At 39.2% G+C, this 21381-nt stretch overlaps 2 protein-coding genes and 1 long non-coding RNA gene across 6 annotated transcripts in view; 1 reads left to right on the top strand and 2 right to left on the bottom strand.

Moving 5' to 3' along the window:
* The window catches only part of LOC105275647, a 50262-nt gene extending 35438 nt beyond the window's left edge, over positions 1 to 14824 (bottom strand). Inside the window, exons 1-2 of one of the 2 annotated variants that reach the window (XM_026969164.1) lie at positions 14739 to 14824; positions 9619 to 9905 (exon numbers count right to left, since the gene is read on the bottom strand). In XM_026969164.1, the coding sequence (XP_026824965.1) occupies positions 9619 to 9758 (140 nt within the window). In that variant the 5' untranslated portion in view covers positions 9759 to 9905; positions 14739 to 14824. Of the gene's footprint in view, positions 1 to 9618; positions 9906 to 14673 lie in introns of both variants that reach the window. The other variant, XM_026969165.1, reaches the window with a different exon arrangement.
* Positions 115 to 16745, top strand: LOC105275680. 3 transcript variants are annotated; one of them, XR_003406479.1, is made up of 4 exons: positions 115 to 1683; positions 1943 to 6256; positions 11556 to 11675; positions 12081 to 16745. It is a non-coding gene; the product is annotated as an uncharacterized LOC105275680 (long non-coding RNA). The 3 variants fall into 3 exon arrangements; XR_003406478.1 differs by having other exon boundaries at positions 1914 to 6256; XR_002193007.2 differs by having other exon boundaries at positions 115 to 6256.
* The window catches only part of LOC105275516 (activated Cdc42 kinase-like), an 18156-nt gene continuing 12612 nt past the window's right edge, over positions 15838 to 21381 (bottom strand). Inside the window, exon 9 of the mRNA XM_026969169.1 lies at positions 15838 to 21376. Coding sequence (XP_026824970.1) covers positions 20422 to 21376 — 955 coding nt within the window. The 3' untranslated portion in view covers positions 15838 to 20421. The remainder of the gene's footprint in view (positions 21377 to 21381) is intronic.

Here is a 21381-nt window from a genome sequence, read left to right as displayed (position 1 = left end):
CGAACTGACCGACGAGTAACGGCTTTCGCGCCGGAACACTTCGGCAGTTTCCGCCGTCGCGCGACTCGTCGCCAACTTCTCGCCGCTCCCTCGGCCAGCTCCGCTGCCGCTCGGGTGCGCTCGCGCGTGGCGACGGGGCTGACGGTCCCGAAGCGTGATCAGGTGACAGATCAGCTGCTCCTCCATGCCGTAAAACTCGAACTTGCCGGGGATTCTAATAAGTCGTGAGTAACTTCAAATGCAATAAAATTTATCTTGAAATATACGTAGAAATAAAATTTATTAGAGTCTGATATCCGTGTACACGTGATTTTCTGTGTCTGCCTCTGCCTCTCTTACTCAGTTCTGAATACATGGAATAATAACGAAATAGTAATAATGAATAATAAATAAATTGTCAAAGTACCTAAAGCGTCGTTTGTTCAATAAATAAGTGAATGTTTTTACATTCTTTCATTTCACTTTGGACGCCGAAGTGGCACAGTGCTTCACGGTGTACAATAAATGTACATATATCAAACAACGATGTTGTATAATTTGGAATATTGACATTTCTTCAAGAATATAATCCCGCCTCATGAAATATCTAATCTACCGCTCTCTTAAAACCATATATAATACCGAAAATGATTTTAAGCTATATTTTTTTACGATTATCTCAGTCACACCAGTATTTTATCTGATAAAAGATCTCTTTGTCCTTTCGTTATCAAAACGATACTATTTGAGGTACATTCCGACTCGCTAACGCACGTATGTCCATTCATACGCGATAAAACAGACGAATCTGCTAAATTGATAACTATCGTTTTCCGATAAACTAAATTTCCTCACTTTTCCTCTAGGTAATACTAAACAAATCACTAAAAGAATTATATTTATGATAAGTACATTGTGGGACTTTTTTAGAGATCAGAGAGTAAAAGATAAATTTATCCGAGAATGCCATCCTATACATGCGAAAGCGGCAAGGCAACTACTGCAGATATTGCCGACACAAAATCACGTTAACCTGATTTGCGCGGATTAGGCGAGAGCAGTGGCGGCGATCACTCAGATCACGAAACCCGTAGATTACTGTGATCGATTTCGCCACTCGTCGGACGTCATACAGCCGAGAGCAAGGAAATCCGCGTAATACCGAGAATCGCCGGTACGAGAAAGCTGAAATTGCGTGTAATGGTACACCTCACCAACCAAGAAATCGTCCGAGATCGTCGAGATCGGGTAGCAGGATTGGAGATAAGTATCCATACGATACGGTCGCTCCATCAGATTTTAAATGCCCCCTTCTGATCGCAAGAAATTAAGCGCGCGCTAACGAGCAGCTCACATCCTGAAAAACACTGTGTAATGTCCAACGCGCGGTAAAATCAGCGTCCACATTCTCTCGTAAGAGATCTACGAAAAATCCATGCCACGCGCGTGAAAGCAATTTCTCGATGAAGAAGGAATTGCAACTCGCTGAATGTGGATTTCCAATAAGAGTGCAGTAACATTCATCATCGTTTAGAAAATGATAGGCGAATGTGCTGATGTTGCCGGGTGAGGCAGGAGGAGAAACGAACGGAGAAGATCCCGGGGAAAGGGGTCGATATCAAGGTCAAACGTCAGGATACTTCATATCAGCATCAATCAAAATTAATACATGGCTTCTCTCACTGAACGAACAGTCTCTTCATGGTAAGTATTGCTCGAATGCGCTTTTATCTTTACAACTAAATATACATATATTTAGTACATATCAATATGCCTTAATAATTTTCAATAATTCAATTTTCAATTAAAATCAATTTTAATAATCATCAAATAATAAATGATAAAGTACTCGATATCTTCAGAGGATACTATTTGCAATGACGTTATTATACACGTAGCTATTCCATACTGATGTAAAATTTCTTTATCGCTAGTTTCAGTTTCGATAATATATGTGTTTAAGTGTTGACACTCGTCCATGCATCCCTGAGTGTACTCTTTGTACTCATAACACTTCAAGCAGGTGACGGTCTAACGGTTCAGCGACACGGAATTTCTCTGGTACTTTATATACATAGCCACACAGATTTCCCTTCATCAGCGAAGTTGCAGGCACACTTTTCCGCAAACGTACGACCTCGACAAGGTACCCACTCTAATTCATTTGCAAAATATTGGGTTGTAACATATATTCGTCCCGATTTTTTAGTATTTTTATTATAATAACGAATATATATTACAACCAATATTATTAAATAATTTAAGAAACAAGGCGAATATATGTTATAACCCAATATTTCAGCTTTTTCGCGCGTCCTTCCACCTGTGGATTCTTAGATCAATTCGAATTTATCACGAATAGTAATTTTTAGAAAGCTTTGCCAATTACGAATCATAAAACAGCAAATATAAAAGCTTTTAGCGTAAATATGGACAATGTATAAATTTTAATCTCTTCAGTTAATTTAAAAATTATCAAAGTAATTATCAATTTCTACAACAATTGCGGTCGATTATAATAATATATCAAATAATACATATACATATATACATATATCTATATATATGAAAATTCCCTATTTTATTTGATGCTCACCGATGTAATATTTACACGAGAAACGTGACCTTCAGTCGAAGTCCGTTGTAAGCATTAAGGGTGCGTGCCGAGGGTCACGCATGAAACGGTATAACCGTTGGCAACGGTCACCTACGTGCCGAAATAGTGTCGACAACCATCTGCTTGCCTGGTGGTAATTGTGTAAACACAATGAATGCGAGTAATGATTTTCTCTTTTTTTACGGTTTATGGCGATCTTTAACTTGTTTCCTGTTTAATAAGCATTTTGTGATCAATACGGCACATGTTAGCGCATTGGCATGTTTGAGATAATATCTATAATACGTTGTCGATATATTTTCGTATTACATCTTAATAAATTATAATTATGTTATCTCCGTATAAAACTAAATAAAAATAATTAAAATTTACTGAAACTTAATTAAAATTAAACTGATATTAAAGAAATAAAAAAAGCAACATATTTTTTAATTAGAATTATTAAAAACTGCGTACTTATTCTGAAACATGATCGTAACATGCGCCTACTACCTATGCAACCCGTATGACGTTATGTACGCGTAGTTGCAATGATAACGGCGGCAAATGTAGGTACCTACCAAGTGTGTAACGTATATCTTAAAGTTAAGAGTTAATTTAGAATAAAAGTGTTCATTCGCGTATATTTATGATATATATATTCATGTAATTTCAGATAAATAAGTGAGAATAATAAACTTTTTATATCTTTATGTTTTTCAGGATATTTCACTGTACTGAAAGTATATGTAACGTCCGATGTTCAATAAAAATTATTTTATAGGAAGAAAAGTATTTAGAAAACTCCGAAATTTTTACAGCACGATTCCTCTGTCACATTATATACATATACATGAATGTACATACATGAGGAGCCCGTGAAATTAAAATAATTTGACCGCCATAAACCAGTCCGGATATGCACACGCGCGCGTTTAACCGATGTCAAAACAGGTCTTGTCCGAGCTAATTACCGGCGATAATCAAGGCAAGAATTCTCCACGATGTCGACGACATTCGCACGCGCATTTTCACTTGCATGATGATGGTGGCTGTGGAGGAGCAATTAACGTTTCGCGCTCGCGCTTCGCGAGCCGGCAGACAAGTCGGTGCAATTTTGCAAGGCAAAACTTAGAAAGCATGCATCCGCGAATGCACCACATCTCCGGATAATATCCGAAATCCTTTTTATCAGTAAATATTCTCTAAGATTCACTCTCGACAGGTAACGTATAAAAGTTTCTAATGTATAATAGAAAGTAAGGATCATAGTCTGAAAAATAACGGGATTGACACTGCGTCAATTCAAACGTTGATCATGATATGTGTCAAAGTCGTTTCTTTTGTTCAAAGTATGTCTGTTTTTGGCATCAATAAAGCGTCGAGCACAATCAAATGAATAGACTTTCCAAGGTCTGCTCAAGGAAACATTGTCTGTCATGGCTGTCTGGATAACTGAAATGTCATCGTCAGAGAATCCCTGTCTGAACTTTGAGTTTTGAAAATAGAAAGTTAAACGCGGAGATAGATAATTCACCATTTTTACACGTACAAATTATATGTCGTCCTATAATATTTCAGATATATTAAATATATTAGATTTTTCAGATAAATTAGAATATAAAACTTTAATACTTTGGCATATAGTCTCTAAAAAATATAGGAACATTAAAAAACTATATAATTCGCTTGTGTATGGAATCAAGTGCACGTAACACTCGAAATATAAATATAATAAGGTACATTGTACAGAAAACGTTCCAAGTTAACGTCTTTGTAATGAAATTCTACCTATCATTTCATGTTTTTGTCCATTTCAAGTTTTCTTAAAATTGTATATAAAATATTCGAAACATATGAATGTTATAATAACAAAATTCTTCTGCTATAACGCGTTTGTGTCTGTTATTGCTTTTTAGGTCGATATCATTGTCAAACTCGAACGATTTTTCGACCTTTGTTATTTTTCCGTCAGTATCACTGTCAGTGTCGTGTATAAACACCATGGCGAACTGGTTCGACTGCTTGGATGAATATAAAATGGCCTTATTATCGCGGCGCATTGCGTTATAATTTATGCTCGTTTCAACATTCGCTATGTATGAGAGAGCAAAAAAGATTTACATTTACTACGCTGACTTTCATTTTGTTAATTAGAACGGCGTAATATATAAGAAATGATATAAATATTGCATGATACCTTTGTACATTATGTTATTTTAACATAAAAAGCAATTTATTTAATATCAATCAATTCTTGTTTTGTTAATGCATCACTTTCAAAAGAAGCTCTTTCATTTCAAATGCATACATGAATTTTATGTAACATATTAAAACTTTAAATATTATGCAACACATTTCATCACTACTTTTTAAAAAATTAATATTTTTCTTTACTTTTGTTTTCAGTAACGATACTTGGTACTACTTTCTCCTACTACTATAGCTCATGTAACAGCACACATCATATATCCAAACCAAGTATTTACTCGTTTGATGAACGCGAAGATGTTAAGCGATGTCGCTGCAAAAGATGTTTTCGAGTTGCTGCCATGTAATTCATCTTAATTGGCATTTCAGACATGAATGAATCACGTTTATTATAGTGTCGAACCGTTTTCTATGAATCTTCAATGTTTTTTAAGGAATCCAATCTCTATGGAACCACAGTGGAGCACATTTAACGCAGCATAATGAGGGCATTCTTGAAAGGACTCGAAATGCAATCTTCACGCACACACAGAGCCGGCAAATAGTCTGAGAACAGTGTCGTTCTCAGCCACCTGGGCCAAATGGATTATATAGCAACGCGCTACGTAAAATAGACGTAATTCATCATAATCATAAGCAATTAACTATTGCGGTATGAGGACCTTGCGCTTATATAAGTATTCTCCCCGAGACACAAAGAGCCAATTTCCACGCGAACGTCTTCTACCGTCAATCAGATGACCTTTTTTATGTAAAAGAGATAAAACGTTATGTGTTTTCAGAAAAACCAATCTCCAAGCGAATGTCTTCAATCAAATAACTTTTTTTACGTAAAAGAAATAAAACGTTGAAATGTTTTCAGAAAAACGTCTCTCCTCCGGAACATTAATCTACTTGGCGCAAGTGTCTTGTCTTGAAACACGGATAAACCGGATTAGCATTCGATCGAGCATGGTGAATTAATATCACTTCCCGTCACGGCGGAAGCGCATCGCGCGTCGCGGATGGAATATCTGAGCGACTGGAAACCAAGGTCCGTGCTTAGCTTGTAAGACAACCGATCCGATCGAGTCTGTGCCAAGTCGCTCGTTTCTCCTCACGAGGCGTGGCACCGGCGTGGCTGCGTGCATCCATCGCGCCAAAACGCTGCGGCGTGCAGACGATGCGAAACGCTCCTCTACCCGCGTGGAATTGGAATCTCCCGATGACGATGACACGACAGTAATATCAATCCCTGCGAGATTCGCAGGGATTCTTCTTCTTTTATTTTACAGAGGGGAGAAGGATTTTCACTCGTCAGATTCGTCGGGAAGGCAGAGAACGTTGATGCTAATAGATGGGCTGAAAGCCGTCGTCGTTATCGCGGAGCGGCATTCCGCGTAACACCACGCTCGATCGACGGCATAATTTCCATTCCAAACGATAATCGGTGCGACGATCGACATAGGCCTCTCCATAGAAAGCGTTTAGGTAAGCGTAACGCCGCCCGTTATCACACCAACACAACAACGAAGAAGGCCGGTATCTGGTAGATTTTTGTCGACCGGATCTTATGAAAATCCCGACGCAACCAGTTTCTGCCACTTCCCGCCCCGTCCCATCCTCATCGTCTCATCCCTCTTCTGCCTTCCCCTCTCTCCGTGCTCGTAATCGCGTTTCCCTATCGGTGAAACTACAACCAGCCCGGTTTAATTTCAACTGCGACTGCGAAATAATATCTGATATCTCTCTCTTTCTCGTTACCGGTCTCGACATATTGATATTATTATCATTTTGCATCAAGATTGTGTTTTCATGTTACTCAATTTTTCTAACTTGATTACAATATAATTCAAAAGTCAATGATTGCGTGTAATTTTTCGTGAGACGTCAAACTATTTTCTGCCATTATGGATAAAAAATATCATGAGTTACACGGTGATAGTAAATGAGGCACGTGCATTGACAGCCCGAACAAGTTCAACTTGGCGACTCTGATCTAATGTACGCTCTGAGCTCGAAGAACTATAACTGCCGCATGTTTTTTTTTTATTCGAGAACCGGCAGATGTCCACGTAATCTTGTAGAACGTGTAGCCGATGCATCGCGTTCGCCGGTGCCAGCGGTGAGAAAAAGTCGCATCGTTCGATGCGTACGAGTGCAACGACCCGCGGCGGAATCGAAGATGCAGCGATTACGCGCTGAAAGAACAATTTGCTGTCTCAATGAAAAGCCCGCACGCTTATGTACCGCCTGGCGCTCATTAGGATCGAATATTGCGCTAATTGCGCGTCGTCAGTAATTATTATTTATCATGGCTCTCTTTCTCTCTCGGCCAAGGAAGGCCGCAGTGAGCAATTAAAATCACCGCAATCGCGGAAAACGGGAGCGGACGTGAGCAACGTGGCTCTTTCATGCATAACATCGATACCATTATCTCGCAAAAATTTACATAAATAAGGTATAATCAAATATATTATCTGTATATTAATAAGAAAGCTCGAAGATTGTCGCATTTATAAGAGAGATAATAATAATAATATTTAATTGCAGCCATGATATATATACGTATGTAGCATGTATTATCAAAGAATCTATCAAAATTCGGAATCGTGGAACGTAATCGCGATTTGAGCCCGTTCATTGCTCGTTACTGTGTGCAATTTGCGTGTGCAGGCTCTCGTTGTGCCCTCATTTAAATGGAGACCGTTGCGATTGGATGAAGCATTATATGTATATCAGGGCTCTCTCTACGAGTACACACAGATAGGAGGAAAACGGTTAAATGACGATACGTCGTTCGCGTACTCGTCGATTCGCTCGATTTCGCGGAAACGGGACACCTCTCGAGGCAGAACGAAACGAAAGTATGGAAATCGACGGGGAGTAGCGGTCTTTTCGTGTGTACATGTATGTGTGCATGCAGGAGGGACATTAGTCCAAGTCCGAGATGTGGCCCAAGGGAAGATAGTTTGCTTGCCGGACAATCGCGCATTAATCTTCGGTCGCTCGTTCGTTTCCCCGTGTTCGCGTTCGGTAGACGAACGAGTGACCAGGTAAACGCTTCCCATTAGGTAGGTGGATTGTGAGAGATTCCGGCTTTTGGGAGATTTCCGCCGTGGGTTTCCTGCATCTTTCTCTCTTTCTCTCTCCCTCTCCCTCTTGCCGCGAGTTAACAATAGTTAATTGGCGAGGACTCGCGAGCACGTTTCGCGAGCATGCGGGGGACAACGACCCAAAGGAGGACGTATTATCCTCGCGCTGGAAGTTGCGCGCGTGATACGAAACGAAACATCAGTTTTGATGGCGCGTTCTCTCGCACGCTTCGTGAAGTCGCCCGTAGGCGACTGTCTCTAATAAACCAGCGTGGAATCACAATTACGTAATTAAGCGCCGACGCGCGATACGCAAGAGGGAACTGCTGGCTGGGGAATCCGTGCAAAGGACGCAAAAGAGGAAATGCAACTCGATAAGGCGAAATTGCATCACCTTAGCAATGACTCATGTCTCCTACACATATGTCCATTGAAAGATGAAGCCACGGTGATGATGGAGATAAACGGAGGGATCAATTAAAGGCCGTTGGGAATCGCAAATCAAGGATAACTCCTTTACGGAAGCACGCACGCACAATTTATGTGGCAACTAATGTTGGAAACACTACGAGCAAGATATAAACTGATAATAAAAGCTGATTCTCGCTAATTAATAAAATAATTAAAGTAGATCTCTCTACTTCCTGACATTTCGAACATAACACATTAGCAAAAGTTTTAATTCAGATTTAATTGGAAAGATTGCTTACTTTTGTCATGGACAAATTGACTTTTCAGCCGTTAATCAGCATAGAATGCGCAATAAAAAGAAATCGCGTGATCTGTGATGTCGAGACGCGTCTTCTTCAATCCGCTATCTTGCAAGAATCCAAAATAATATGTCACTTAACTGAAGGAAAGGATATTTGACGTGAGCTTTCAAAGATGATATATACTATTAAGCGCAACAGGGGGGCAATCTTCGAAAGAAGAATCCATAGCCTTGAGATCGATGCCGGGAAGATAAAAGACGGCTAATAACTTTGCGCAACGTAATTTTGCAATTATGATTCGTGCCGTTGTCTTTCCTACCATCTCTAACGGTAGCAAGAACTAATGACCGTATTCAAATCCGTCTTCTCAAAGGCATGGATCTGCACACGTAGTATGCGCATACATGCATTAGAGCAACAAACATAGGTAGGAACAATACCGTTGTTCAGTGGCTGTAATAACCGGTCGCAACTATTAATAAAAGAAAGCACGATATAATGAATAACAAATCTCTCTTTTCTTCTTTCTTTTTCCCACTGTAACCACACGTTTTCATCTGTGATCGGCAAAAAATCTGCATTCGTCTCATAAAAAAACAGCATAAAATAGATGAAATAGAAGCAAATGTACGCGCACGATCAAATCAGAGACACAAATCATCAGTAAAACGATATATTATCTATAAATTAATAACAATAAATTATTTTCCGCGCGCGCGCGTGCTGTCTGTCGGATATTATTGTTCACAGTAAATGTGAAAGTTTAATTTACCGTCTAACTGAAAACTATCCTTTCTTTTACAGGCCAGGCTCAGCCTATGCATCTCTACAAAACTAGTTTATTTCGCAAATACATACGTGTCCAGCCAAACATTATATTAATAATTCACATTTACAGATTACAAGGGTGTGCTTTTCCCCAGAAACGATTTTGCCAATCTGTAACGTCCTGATTACATTGCAGCGACGATTATTACGTTAGCAGCAGCTGCACGTTTTTAATCGGATACGCGGCGATAAGTAACGAGGCGGATAGGTAACTCACCTGTTCTTGCGCGGCAGTGTCGTAATAGCCATGTTCAAGGACCCCTCGTAACGATTATTATCCTTGCCCGATCGTCGCGGGAGTGCGGCGCAGGCACCCTGCGTGAAACTGTAAGTCCTACGTTTCTTCAGGCACAACATGTCGATTGTCGTTCCTATATCTTCTTCACAAATTCATGTCTCGTCAATTCCACAGGCGCACTTTAATCACCGTCCCGTTGAGATCACTGCCCGCCGTTCGTCCTCATGTTTGCGACGCGACTGAGTCCCGAGTATCTTCCGTGATACCTAACATCAGAAAATTCAGCTTGAACGAGATAACGAAGAAACAAATCTCTGAGTTCGTCAGAGTATGTAAATGACACAGATCGCTGTATCTGATACACTCCGCGCGTATTACGATCCTTCGTGTCGGATACTACATCGAGCGAGCACGATCATACGTTAATCTTGAGAATTTTTAAATCTTTGATTTTTATTCGCTAAATAATTGTTTATTATTAAGACAACTCTCGTCAATTTTAACAACCTCGATAAACGTGACCGACATCAGAGATCTGTACAAGCCAGACAATTTTTCTGGAATACTTTTTACTCCTTGTGGATCCGTCTGATTCTTCCGTACAAAATTTCGAGATCACGGTGACTACTATGGTGTAATTTGAGAAAAAGTACGGCGGTTCATATCGTGCGAGCTCCCGCGAGAGGAAGCAGAAGACGTCGGACTCGCACCGAAGTTATAACTGTACTGAACTGAACTGTGCTGTGCGCACAGAATCTTTCCTCGGGCGCAAGTTGCGCTCGGTGATAATGACCCCCACGAAAATTACGGGGGCATCGTCACCGCTACTCGCGGTCCCGCATGCCTTTTTATCAGACGACATTTTACCACTGCCAAAATTGCGTCAAATTCGAGCGAACGTACGTATCATCAATTCTCGATCGTTATTCAAGGATTATTCCAATTGGAACTCTACGATAATTTATGGAAAATGTAAACATCTTTTTGTTCCGTAGTTTAATGATTTGCAATATGCATATGCAAATTATCATAGTTGATGTTTTATGATTAGTCATGTTACTGCAACGAGTTCTGTAATTGTAAATGATAAATGCGTATATGTTTATCTCTTTAGATTAGTTTTTTATATTTGCTTTTCCTACACCGCTTCTGATATATGCAAGTAACGATGATAACGTGCAAGTAATAATTGGCAAAATAATCTAGCCGGAAATTCAATATTACTGCTTATTCACGAAGAAATTTAATTATTAATTTCTTCAGAGCTATAAAAGAAATTAAATTTTTTTAATAATTATTAAATTAATTTAATTTAATTTAATAATTTAGACAATTTAATTTATCTCATCAATTTAATGTTTTCGTTTCAGGCACTTTTCGGATAGAATACATTGCGCTTAAAATACTTGTACTGCATCTTGCAAGTCACACTTTGAAATTCTACGCATTTCATGGACAGCATCGATAAACGTGACGTGGTCGTCATCGACATCGTCAAGTAAAATCGAAGACGTGGCACGCTGCCAAATTGGCGTCAAGCCATGATACGCCGTGCGAATGAAAAATGCGGAATCTATAATCAGAAAACTTGCTCACCCCCCCCCCCCCTCCCATGTTACTTTCTACTCTGTGCATTGATTATGTTCAATGTAATTCGATGCAAAAGTCAAAATCTTTGATACAACACAATTGTGCAACGGCAAAATTACACAAATGTTAATTTTTTAAGAAGAGAAAGAAATTATTGCTGTACCAACAATATAACTCTCTTACGCCGTGAGAGCACTTGGATTTATCTCCCAATTCGAATTTTGAATCAAGATTGAGATGACGGGTTAAAGCAAACATCAATATTTTCAAGACTTTCGTTTTCTAGGATGTAAAGATACGTTTTTCATTGGAATTTGTTTTTACAGCGTCGCATTATGGACGAGCGAATGCTCCATTTCATGGCAACGACAGATTCGCACTCATGTTTGTATGAATAATTCATCCGACGTGTAACGGATAAACCTGGCACGAGAATCCAGTGCTTGGTATGTTTCTTTCTTATTTTTTAATTATATGTACAGTGTAAGCTTTCACACATTGATTAGATTGATAACACACAGTCAATAACTCAATAGGCAAGCCAAATCGAACCGGTTAATTACGTAGTAAATGAATTGATACGTAGACGAGTTTATCTTGAAACTGTCGCTTTAAAATAAACGAACAAATAATATCATGAGATACAAGTAAGGAAATATAAGAGAATAAAACTATAATATAATATAGATATATGAAAACATATATAAGCTAGAAATTAGAATACACGCAAGAGTAACAATTTATATATTTTTATATTATTTTTTTATATCTTTATATTATTTCATACATATAATACTTTTATCTCTTTCAAAAATGTCAATTACGAGATTTTAATAACCGATTCGTTTCAGCACGGAAGGAGCACAAGGCATGCATGGGCTTCACTCAGCACGAGTCTCATCTCCATCACCTGTTCTGCATCGCGTTTATACGCCGTACGAGCACACGTTCATGCCAATGTAAATAGAGGTTCCGTTGATATTAAACTAACACGAGGAACCGGTCAGTTGAACCGGAAACACTCGGTTCGTCTACACATACGGGCACACGAGCGCGCGAGAGTCTGATTGTAGCCACTAGTGCTGTTAAACTACGTTCAAGCTCAGCTACGTCTGCTGGTCATGAGAAAGCCATGAATTACGCGTGATTTGTGTGTCTCACACAGACCTCTTGAAATTTTTTCAATCTACTTCAACATTGAACCAGTTCTTGAATAAACGTACAAATAATATCATGAGATACAAGTAAAGAAATATAAGAGAATAAAAATATATGTAATATAGATTTATATAAATATATATCAGACAGAAATATTAAAATACACGCAAGAATAATGAATATTTTTATCTCTTTCAAAAATGTTATGAACGCGTGTAACATTTTCTTTCTTTTATATACTTCTTCAAACCCGCACTAATTACAGATTACTGACCACTTGCTAAACAGTCGCACAAATATTGCTAACGCTATTGCCTCGTTTATTTTATTTATCTCGCGATTCAATAAAAATAATCGGAAAAAATATCTTTCGATAGCGATGTAAAGCAAATACAAGCAAGATAACGTTTTGAAAATGCGTTAAATTATTTAAGGAAACAGTATACAAGAAATCGGAGATGCACTGTAATGCTGCGAGCCTGCACAAGCTGGCGCAGCAGAAGCAAGTGCAGTTATGTTGCACTGACCGCTAGGATGCTCCAGCCGGACCAGCGGGGCGACTTGTTGCCATGCAACATGACGTTTGACGGAAAATAAAAAAAAATGCATCCGACGAGGATCGCGCGAGGCGGAAGCGCGAGTAAAGATGCATAATCCCGTCGATACCAAATCAAGAACGCCACGTGAAAAAATTTCAACGTTACTCAAATTTGGCAGGATAGGATAAGTAATAATTAATTCACTGCGATATAGTCTCAAACAAGAAAATACAAAATAGCAAAATACAACTAAATAAATTAGAAAATAAAATTTATCCTTGCAGTGCAAGGCATCGCTTTCGACGAACGTGGAATCATATTTTGCTGAACAACGAGAAAATAAAATACTAGACAGAATGGGAAGTTTCCAGCTTTTCCCGTGTTTATTTTTTTCCACGTTTATTTCGTTTTTTTCAACAATCAGACAATAGAAGTTTAATTGCAATTTTCGATCTGCCGGCATGCCACGTTTTCATACTAACGAAACACAATTCGCTTTCGTGACTGGCCAGTTTATCTGCTTATTCATCGACAATGAAGATATCATCTACGATGTAGAAATAACAGCGAAACTTTTGCAAAAGACGTTAATCTTTCTCAACTGACAACATTTTTGTAAATTAAGATCATTGAAGTGCGTTTCACTATAAATTGCTTTTTCATATTTCGATTTAATTAAGAATTTAATTAATTAAGAGAAATTTTTCATGTTCAATTTAAGAAATTTCGACAAATGTTTAGATAGATCAGGCAGATTTTAGACAAATAATGATCAACAAGTATTTATCAAACAAATCAGGCTGTTTCTTGCGGAAGTTGCGTAGAAAACGCAACGATTGGAAAAAAACAATTAAATACAGTGCGAGGAGATATTTAAAAAATCTACACGCGTATAAAAGATGTGTCATTCAACAGCAAACAAAGCAACCGCGTATTTTATTTCACAATAAAAGGATTTCTACTGCATCGTTATCATGACATCGTAAGGATCAACGGACTATTGCATCGGAATATAAGCCTTTCTCCAACATTGAATAATTTCAAGGTAATTGCATTGCTCGTGTTAATGAAATTTACCCCCGCCCAGTGCCACTCGGTCCGGGGAACTGTTAAAAACGCGCGTGCATAAGGACTGACCTGCATAGCGAAACGTTCCATGCAACTGGAAATATCGTGTCGACATTCTTATTGCAACGCGCACCATTACGCACCGCACATTCTCTCGCGTTGTCTCGCGTGCTGTACAAAACGCGACGTTTATGCTTTGCGCACTGAAGAATTTCTGTTGACGCAGTAAGAACGCGAAAAGGCAACTCGATTTCCTGCTAACGCAATGTTCCCGGGATAGTTAAATGTCAATTAAAAAAATTAATTAAATTATACTGAGAAAATTAATGATGCTTGTAGTGTCAGAGTAACATTGAAAGGCATGAAGCAGCACAATTTTTCGCGAGATCTGCATATTACAATACAATTTTATAATATAATATAAAGACTCGCTACGTTGAAGAGAATTTTTTTTAAATGCTGTTTTTAAACTATAAAAATCCCTTGATCCATTGTCGAAACAGTTCGAAGGACAATCTTTGCAAAAGCAATCGAGCATCGAAAAACTGCGTTTCAATTATCAAGCATAAAACTAGTATCGCCTGTTTGACTGCATTGCGATCCGATACAATCTACATCTTCACACCTTGTCCCAACACACTGAAGGCTCGTAATCGTCCATCATTACTTTAACACATACTTGTCACGATACTCTGATGTCGGAGTCACTCAAAGGAATTACGGCTTCGAATCGGGCAGACTCACGTGTGCGTACGAACGAGAGCATGCCGCTCATGCGGTATAATTCCGTTTTAATTCGGCCTAATGCTCGATCCGGACAGGGTAATCCGTCAGGCGAAAACGAGTCTCGAACTTCTCATTCACACGCTCTCGCGGACCGCCCGGCAACGCGTTTTCTCCTTCTCGGCGGCCCGACCATAACTGCTACCATAACACCGACTATCTCGCCGCGAGCGATCGACCGGCGAACAGACTAGGCAAGCGATACCTCGCCATACTTGGAGAAAAAAATCCGCGCACGCATTAATAATATTGTATAATGCCGACTGTGTGTGTACGTTCCGTTCAGCCGGCTCGCTCGGATGTGCACCAGGTGTGTGGAAATCGTGAGAAGGCACGTGCCTCACTACGTTGCGCAGCGAACGCTCGCATATCACTCGCAATCGAGAACGATCCTTCGAGAACATCCTTGAAACGCTTTTTGCGCCTGTTTTGTAGTAATCTCTCGTCTAATTTAAGACGCGATTATCCGACCACTTGGACTCGAAGAATCGTTGAACGTTAACCGCGTTCGCTCGTCGAGCCACTTGACTGAAAAGCGCGTTTGTAATTAATTACTGAACATCACGTCTTCCTAATCCCTGCGTATCCTTATCTTTTCCTATTGCGACGACGCAGTTACTCCAGTCTTGCGATGTGGAGGAGAGATCAAGTTCAAGTTCTCGAAAAGATGATTGTGCCTATGATGCATAATGATAGTGCGTAACAATGGACTTACCGTCAACTGCTATTTTACAAATTTCCCACGGAGAACTGCGAAGAAACTGCAAACGCACGGGGCGAGCGACGCTTCGAACTTGAACTGCCGTACTGGTCACGCGACACGATTTCGGGCACTACGATTGGACGAATCAACGCGCGTGAAATCAACGTTTTTCAGGCACTGCGAGTGAAGTAAGCAACAAATGTAACGTAACATAGTATGAATATAGACGACTATGGTGAATAAAATAATAATAAAATGAATAAAATAAACAATAAAATAATGCGAAAAAAAAAGAATAAATTGTTCATTTTTCATTGCAACGAGAGAAGGGATTCAGCAAGCTCGACCAGTTATTTATCAATGGGTGTTGTATATATATTATCGCAAATACAGCAGATATAAAAACATCCTTTGTGGTTCCGCGCGTAATAATATATAGATACGTACAAACGTGTTCGCCTTATAAAGAAGATCGCGTATCAAAATGATTACAGGTTATACACTTATGTATCTCTTGTCGAGCGGCAAAAATCAGACGCGTTCGCTTCCTGAAGAGACGCTCGGCGACCAACCGTTTTCTGACTACGTACGCTGAATTTCGACCGACATTAGGCATATTTTAGGCGCATCAGGCTCCCATCAGGCTCGTAATTTCTCTGCAAAATTACCATGTCGTCAAGCAGTTGGTAGCACTTTTAAATCGACGAATCGAAGCGTTCGGAACGAAACCGAGATACCGGGTATCTCGTGACGCAAGATCCTCTTTAAATTCAAATCTGAGATGCACGGCAAATTGCAATCTCATGCCAACACTCTCGCACACTGAAACCTTTACATAACACGACACACTCTCCTTCTTTCACTTGCACTGTCGTTCGCGTTTAATTGTTAATTACTTTGACAATGCTTTCCGACATTTTTCGTGTGACATAACCAAACGTGCAGAAACCTCGATTCGTTGGATCTCGATCGATCGAAATTCAACGTACATGTAAAATTACTGGCCGCGCATGCCGTAAACATACTCGGGATGCATATTTCGTTTCTCTCCGCGAGAGAATTATATGGCATCGACTTAAGCTTAATTATTATTATTTTATTATTGTTATTGTTGTTATTATTATTATTATCATCATCAAACTATTACATTTTTATTATTACTTCAAAAGTAATCCATATGAAGATTAGATCTGAAGATCTGAAGATTGATATTGTCGGCAAATGCAGCTTTTGAGATTTCGCGTGAATAATAATAATAATAATAATCTGAGAAAATGTCGCCAATCGTTGGGCGCGTGTGTAAGTACATTGGCTGGCGACGCATCCGGAGGATGCGCGTACGCATTACGGTCGCTTATCTTACGAGGTTAACGGTAACGTCGTGTTACTTAGGCGGGCTTCGTCGGCTGCTATTTGGCTTCGTCGGCTCCTATTTGAACGACGCGGGCGAGACACGCTCGTCAAACGCGCGCGATCTCGCTTTTATCCCCTTCCCCTCCCGTTTCTTTGCTTTCCTGGCTCTCACGTTAACACGTTAACACGTTTTCTCACGTACGCTGTGGCAGCGAGTAAACCTGCATCGATTGCATCGTTCAATTAATGGCCGTCGACACAAAGACAATATCAAAACTAAAATGATTCTCTCGCACGCTCTCCCGGAAATCGATTCTACCGTGTCCGAAGTGCGAACTGAACTTTCATTCGCAAAGTACCACAAGGTGCACTCGGAAAACGTACTATTTTAGGTGGAAAAAAATGATACACGATGACATACGTCACGCATCGCTTCCTGTCTCTCTCTCTCTCCCTCTCTCTTCATCGAATTAACCCTTTCGTTACGGCAGAATTGAGCCGCGAGTTCACGCTTTGCCACGAACAATGTGACTGCTACCGATTTTCATATTGTTATTGGCGCAGCTGTCAAGACGAAGACGAAACAGTATCGCTTAGACTAATGCCTGGAATAATGCAAAATTGTCATGGGTGGCTGTAGTAGTTACCTTTAGTAACGAAAGGGTTAAGAGTCACTAAAAAAGAAAATAATATCATAAGCGAAGGCCATCATTATAATTGCGCGCTAAGCTTGTAGGTCTTGAAATGTCATACTCTATGCTCCTGTTTCCAGCGTAAAAAGGAGATATTACGGTGTAACTTAATTCAACATACATATATGTTAAAATATATATGTTTACATATTACGTGTACGCGCTTAATTTTAATTACACTGATCATTTTTAAATATACATATCGAACGAAATTCAAGGTATTATGTACAAACGATATATACGACGTGTTTAGTCGTGAAACACGTTACAGTTGTGTGGAATTGAATTTCACCTTTCGTCGCAGCTTTTGTTGCGGTTACATTGCCGCTTCTTAACCGAGAACGTTATTACCGAGAGTAGATTATCATAATATTAATAATGTAACTCATAGAAACACAGGAACTGTATCAGACCACGAGTCGATTTAAGATCACTACTTGCACTCTGCTTTTATCGGCAATCATCAGTCATGCGGATTATGATGATTTATTATTTTATTAAGATTAGTTTTCTTTTTGAGAAATTATCTTATTGAGAAATTGAGAAATATTTGGGAAATAATCCCATTGATTATAATCCCCAGAATCAATCTGATTAATCCATTTAAAGCTACTTTTTCTTCTTCAGTCGTATAGTTATGCAGCTCACTTTACATGTCACAACTTAAAGAACATCCCGGAAGCTCGCTATTACGCTTTTAAGACCGAATCTATCTGATCCTCTCGTCTGAAATTTATATTAAAATGTATAATATTTATATTAATATGCATCAAGTCGGTATCTTGAATCAATTAAATCAAGATACAAACAGTTAGATTTAGTCTTAGGCGTGCGAGCAAAATACAGATCACCTGTGTGATAAGCGATACATATGTTTTACATACATGGTAAAAGTAATCTTACTGAACACATAAAATTTGCGAAATATTTGGTTCTTACTCAAATTTATTCACCTTAAAATACGAAGAATATCTATCTCGCTCTTTCTTTCTCTCCTATTCCTTTTTACACGAGTTACAACATTTCACACGTTTGAAACTTTCATTTTGTTTCTTAAGATATGAAAATGTAATAAAATACAGTGTGAGCAGCTCCTTTCCATATAAATTGATTTGGTCAAATTTAGCGTAAAGCTTAAGATATACGTATGACTAATATTTTTAAAATGCTTATTGCGGACTTTTAAAATAAGAAAATAAGAGAATAAAAGATTCAACTAAAACAAAGTACAGATATTTTTGATAAAAATATCTCGGTGGAACTCTTTTAAAGCAGCTTGCTTTCTTGGGAAGAAACATTATTCGTGCAATTTTTTTAAATAGAGGGACCAATAAAAATATAACTTAGGCCTGTCCAAGTTTTACTGAGTAAAAATTCCCCTCTTTTTTTATAATATTGGATTGACCGAAAAGTTTGTGCCGATGTTTTAGGAAACTTTAAATGCATTAAGAATTAATACAAAGCTTTGCGTATGAATCTCGCTAAAACAGTCCAAAAGGATCTTCTGGTAACGCAAGACATCATGTCAAGAATACAAAATGTTGCACTTGAATTTTGCTAAAAAACAGTCAACATGGACTTTTGCGGTCAGTCCAATATAAATTGTATGATACGTTAAGAAAATATTCTTTTTTAAAATTTCCGAATGGCTAACTAAAACTTTATCATTCTGAATCCATATAGCGTCGTAATAGGTGAAATAAGGAAGTGTATAATTTGATTATTACACTTTGTAAAAATAATTGTTCACAAAAATTAAAATATGAAATCGCGAACAAATAATCACGAAGCAATCTTTGGATTTCAATGTTATCCCTCACTGAAATTACACAAAATGAAAAGTAACGCGTGCGGCAAGCCCAGTAATCTACATTTTGCTAATTTCACTATTTCGCTGTGTTGCTTTATTGGCTTCTCACGCTATTAAGCAGTAATTTCAAACGTACAAATATAAAATGATTGTCTTGTATACGATACTTAATTGCACATTACTTTCGAAATGTAAAACGGTGTGCGTTTCTCGAAATAGTGTAGACAAACGCAAAGTAAATCTATAATAAGTCTATATCATAGCATAAATTATAGATCATACATTATGTAGGCTTCGTTATTATTCAGATCTGTAAGAATTTGTGGTCATAGCCAAAATATTTCTTATATTTACTTAGCTCCTTTTACTTTTGTGAATGTTCGCGTAACGAAAACCACGAAACCTATCGGTTGCATATCTCTTCGTCGTTTAATTACAGACTTTAGATTCTTATTGTGCGAATTATCACATTGTATTCACGTATAAAATATATAATCGGCAAATTGCTTTTTTATTCGTCAGATTAAGTAGGGAGCTAGATCATCTTGCTGACTTTTTAAAAATATATAAATAAAGTCATTGGGAGGGTATTCAATCTTGTAATTCAACTACATATATAAAGCATATATCATGCACTATCTTCGCTCTAATAACGCTAAAACAATAAATAAATATCCCTTCGATTCATCTACACGTTTTTACACATACGAAAAATCCTATAAACACATTTACCGAGAATCTTAGTTACCGTTGAGGAAGCATAAAGATTATACACGTATATGACTCCAAAAGAGACTTGATGTTAACACGTTTAGTTTTTTTCGCTCTCCGAAATAAAGATTACGTTCTCCCGCCGAATATCGTAATTTAAAAACAATCCCTTTCTCCAGACGCAACTCCAACAAATTAATTTCGAGACGATGATCATCCTTTCCTAGATACTTGATTGAGAAACTCTGTTATAAAATTCTGTTAATCGTACCTGAATCAAGAGATCCTAATTCCTCACATTTTACTGAAGACGGAAGTTGGATTAATCTATCACTTTCGAAAGAGGACCGAGGCCGAGCGCAGCGTCGTATCACACTAAACCGCGGCGGTGTCCTCCGTGCTTTGCAACAGCGCGGCCGCTTTAACGACATCACCACCGCACTGATGCAGCATCACTTTGCAGTCCTCGAGGCCGACGAAACTGTTCTCCTTCTTCAGCAATCCCTGAAGTCGCTCCAGCTTGATAGCCGCCAGGACGTCCCACTCGGTGACATTCAACGCGGCGATGCAGGATTCCGGGGTCGATTGCTCGTGCAGGACCTTCAGCATGATTCGTACCTCGTCGGACTGTTCGCCATTACGAGGTCCGCGTGTTCGTCGCGTGTTCGGCCCATCGCAAGCGAACTCCAGGAGGTCCTCGCAAGAGACGTGATCCGACTGGCGTGACAAATCACTGGTGCGGTTCGATGTCTTTTCGTTGGATAACAGATAGGCTTTCGAGAGAGTAGTCGAATGAAGATCATCACTCGAGCTAATGTGTACCAACGGTTCCTCGCATTTTGCAGTTTCGGGCTTACAGGAGATTCCTTCTGCGTGATCAGCCTGCGACGTGTAGCTCAACGAAGTCTGCTGACGCGTCACCGGAATTCTCGCAGACGCAACCTGACCTTTAATCGCGTTAGTCAACGAGTCCGTCTTGCCCCATTCTTCCGATTTATTGGAATTAGTTGGCGTCGGATTGCGATTTAAATCAGCTTCCGTGCTCTCTTGTAGTTTAGACGCGCTACTCCTCACGGAATTCTTCGATTCAACGCTGACCTTCCTGCGCAAATTATCCGTCACAGTCGACGAATTGCTCGATTGCCCGTCGTTGCTCGTCTCCGAGACGTTCTGACGCAAGTCCGCCGCGTCGCCGCAGTCGATCAGGTTGTCCGAGAACTCCAGCAAGTCCTCCGAGATCACGCTGCAACGTCGAAATCGGTTCTCGTCGATAGACAAGGAATCCAATGCGGCTAACTCGGAGTCTATGCGTTGCTCAAACTCTTCTGGACTGAA

Source organism: Ooceraea biroi, chromosome 4, assembly GCF_003672135.1.
Source record: "Ooceraea biroi isolate clonal line C1 chromosome 4, Obir_v5.4, whole genome shotgun sequence".
NCBI lineage: Eukaryota > Metazoa > Arthropoda > Insecta > Hymenoptera > Formicidae > Ooceraea > Ooceraea biroi.
Note: the sequence above shows the minus strand (reverse complement) of the source record. Positions and strands in the feature narration are given on the sequence as shown.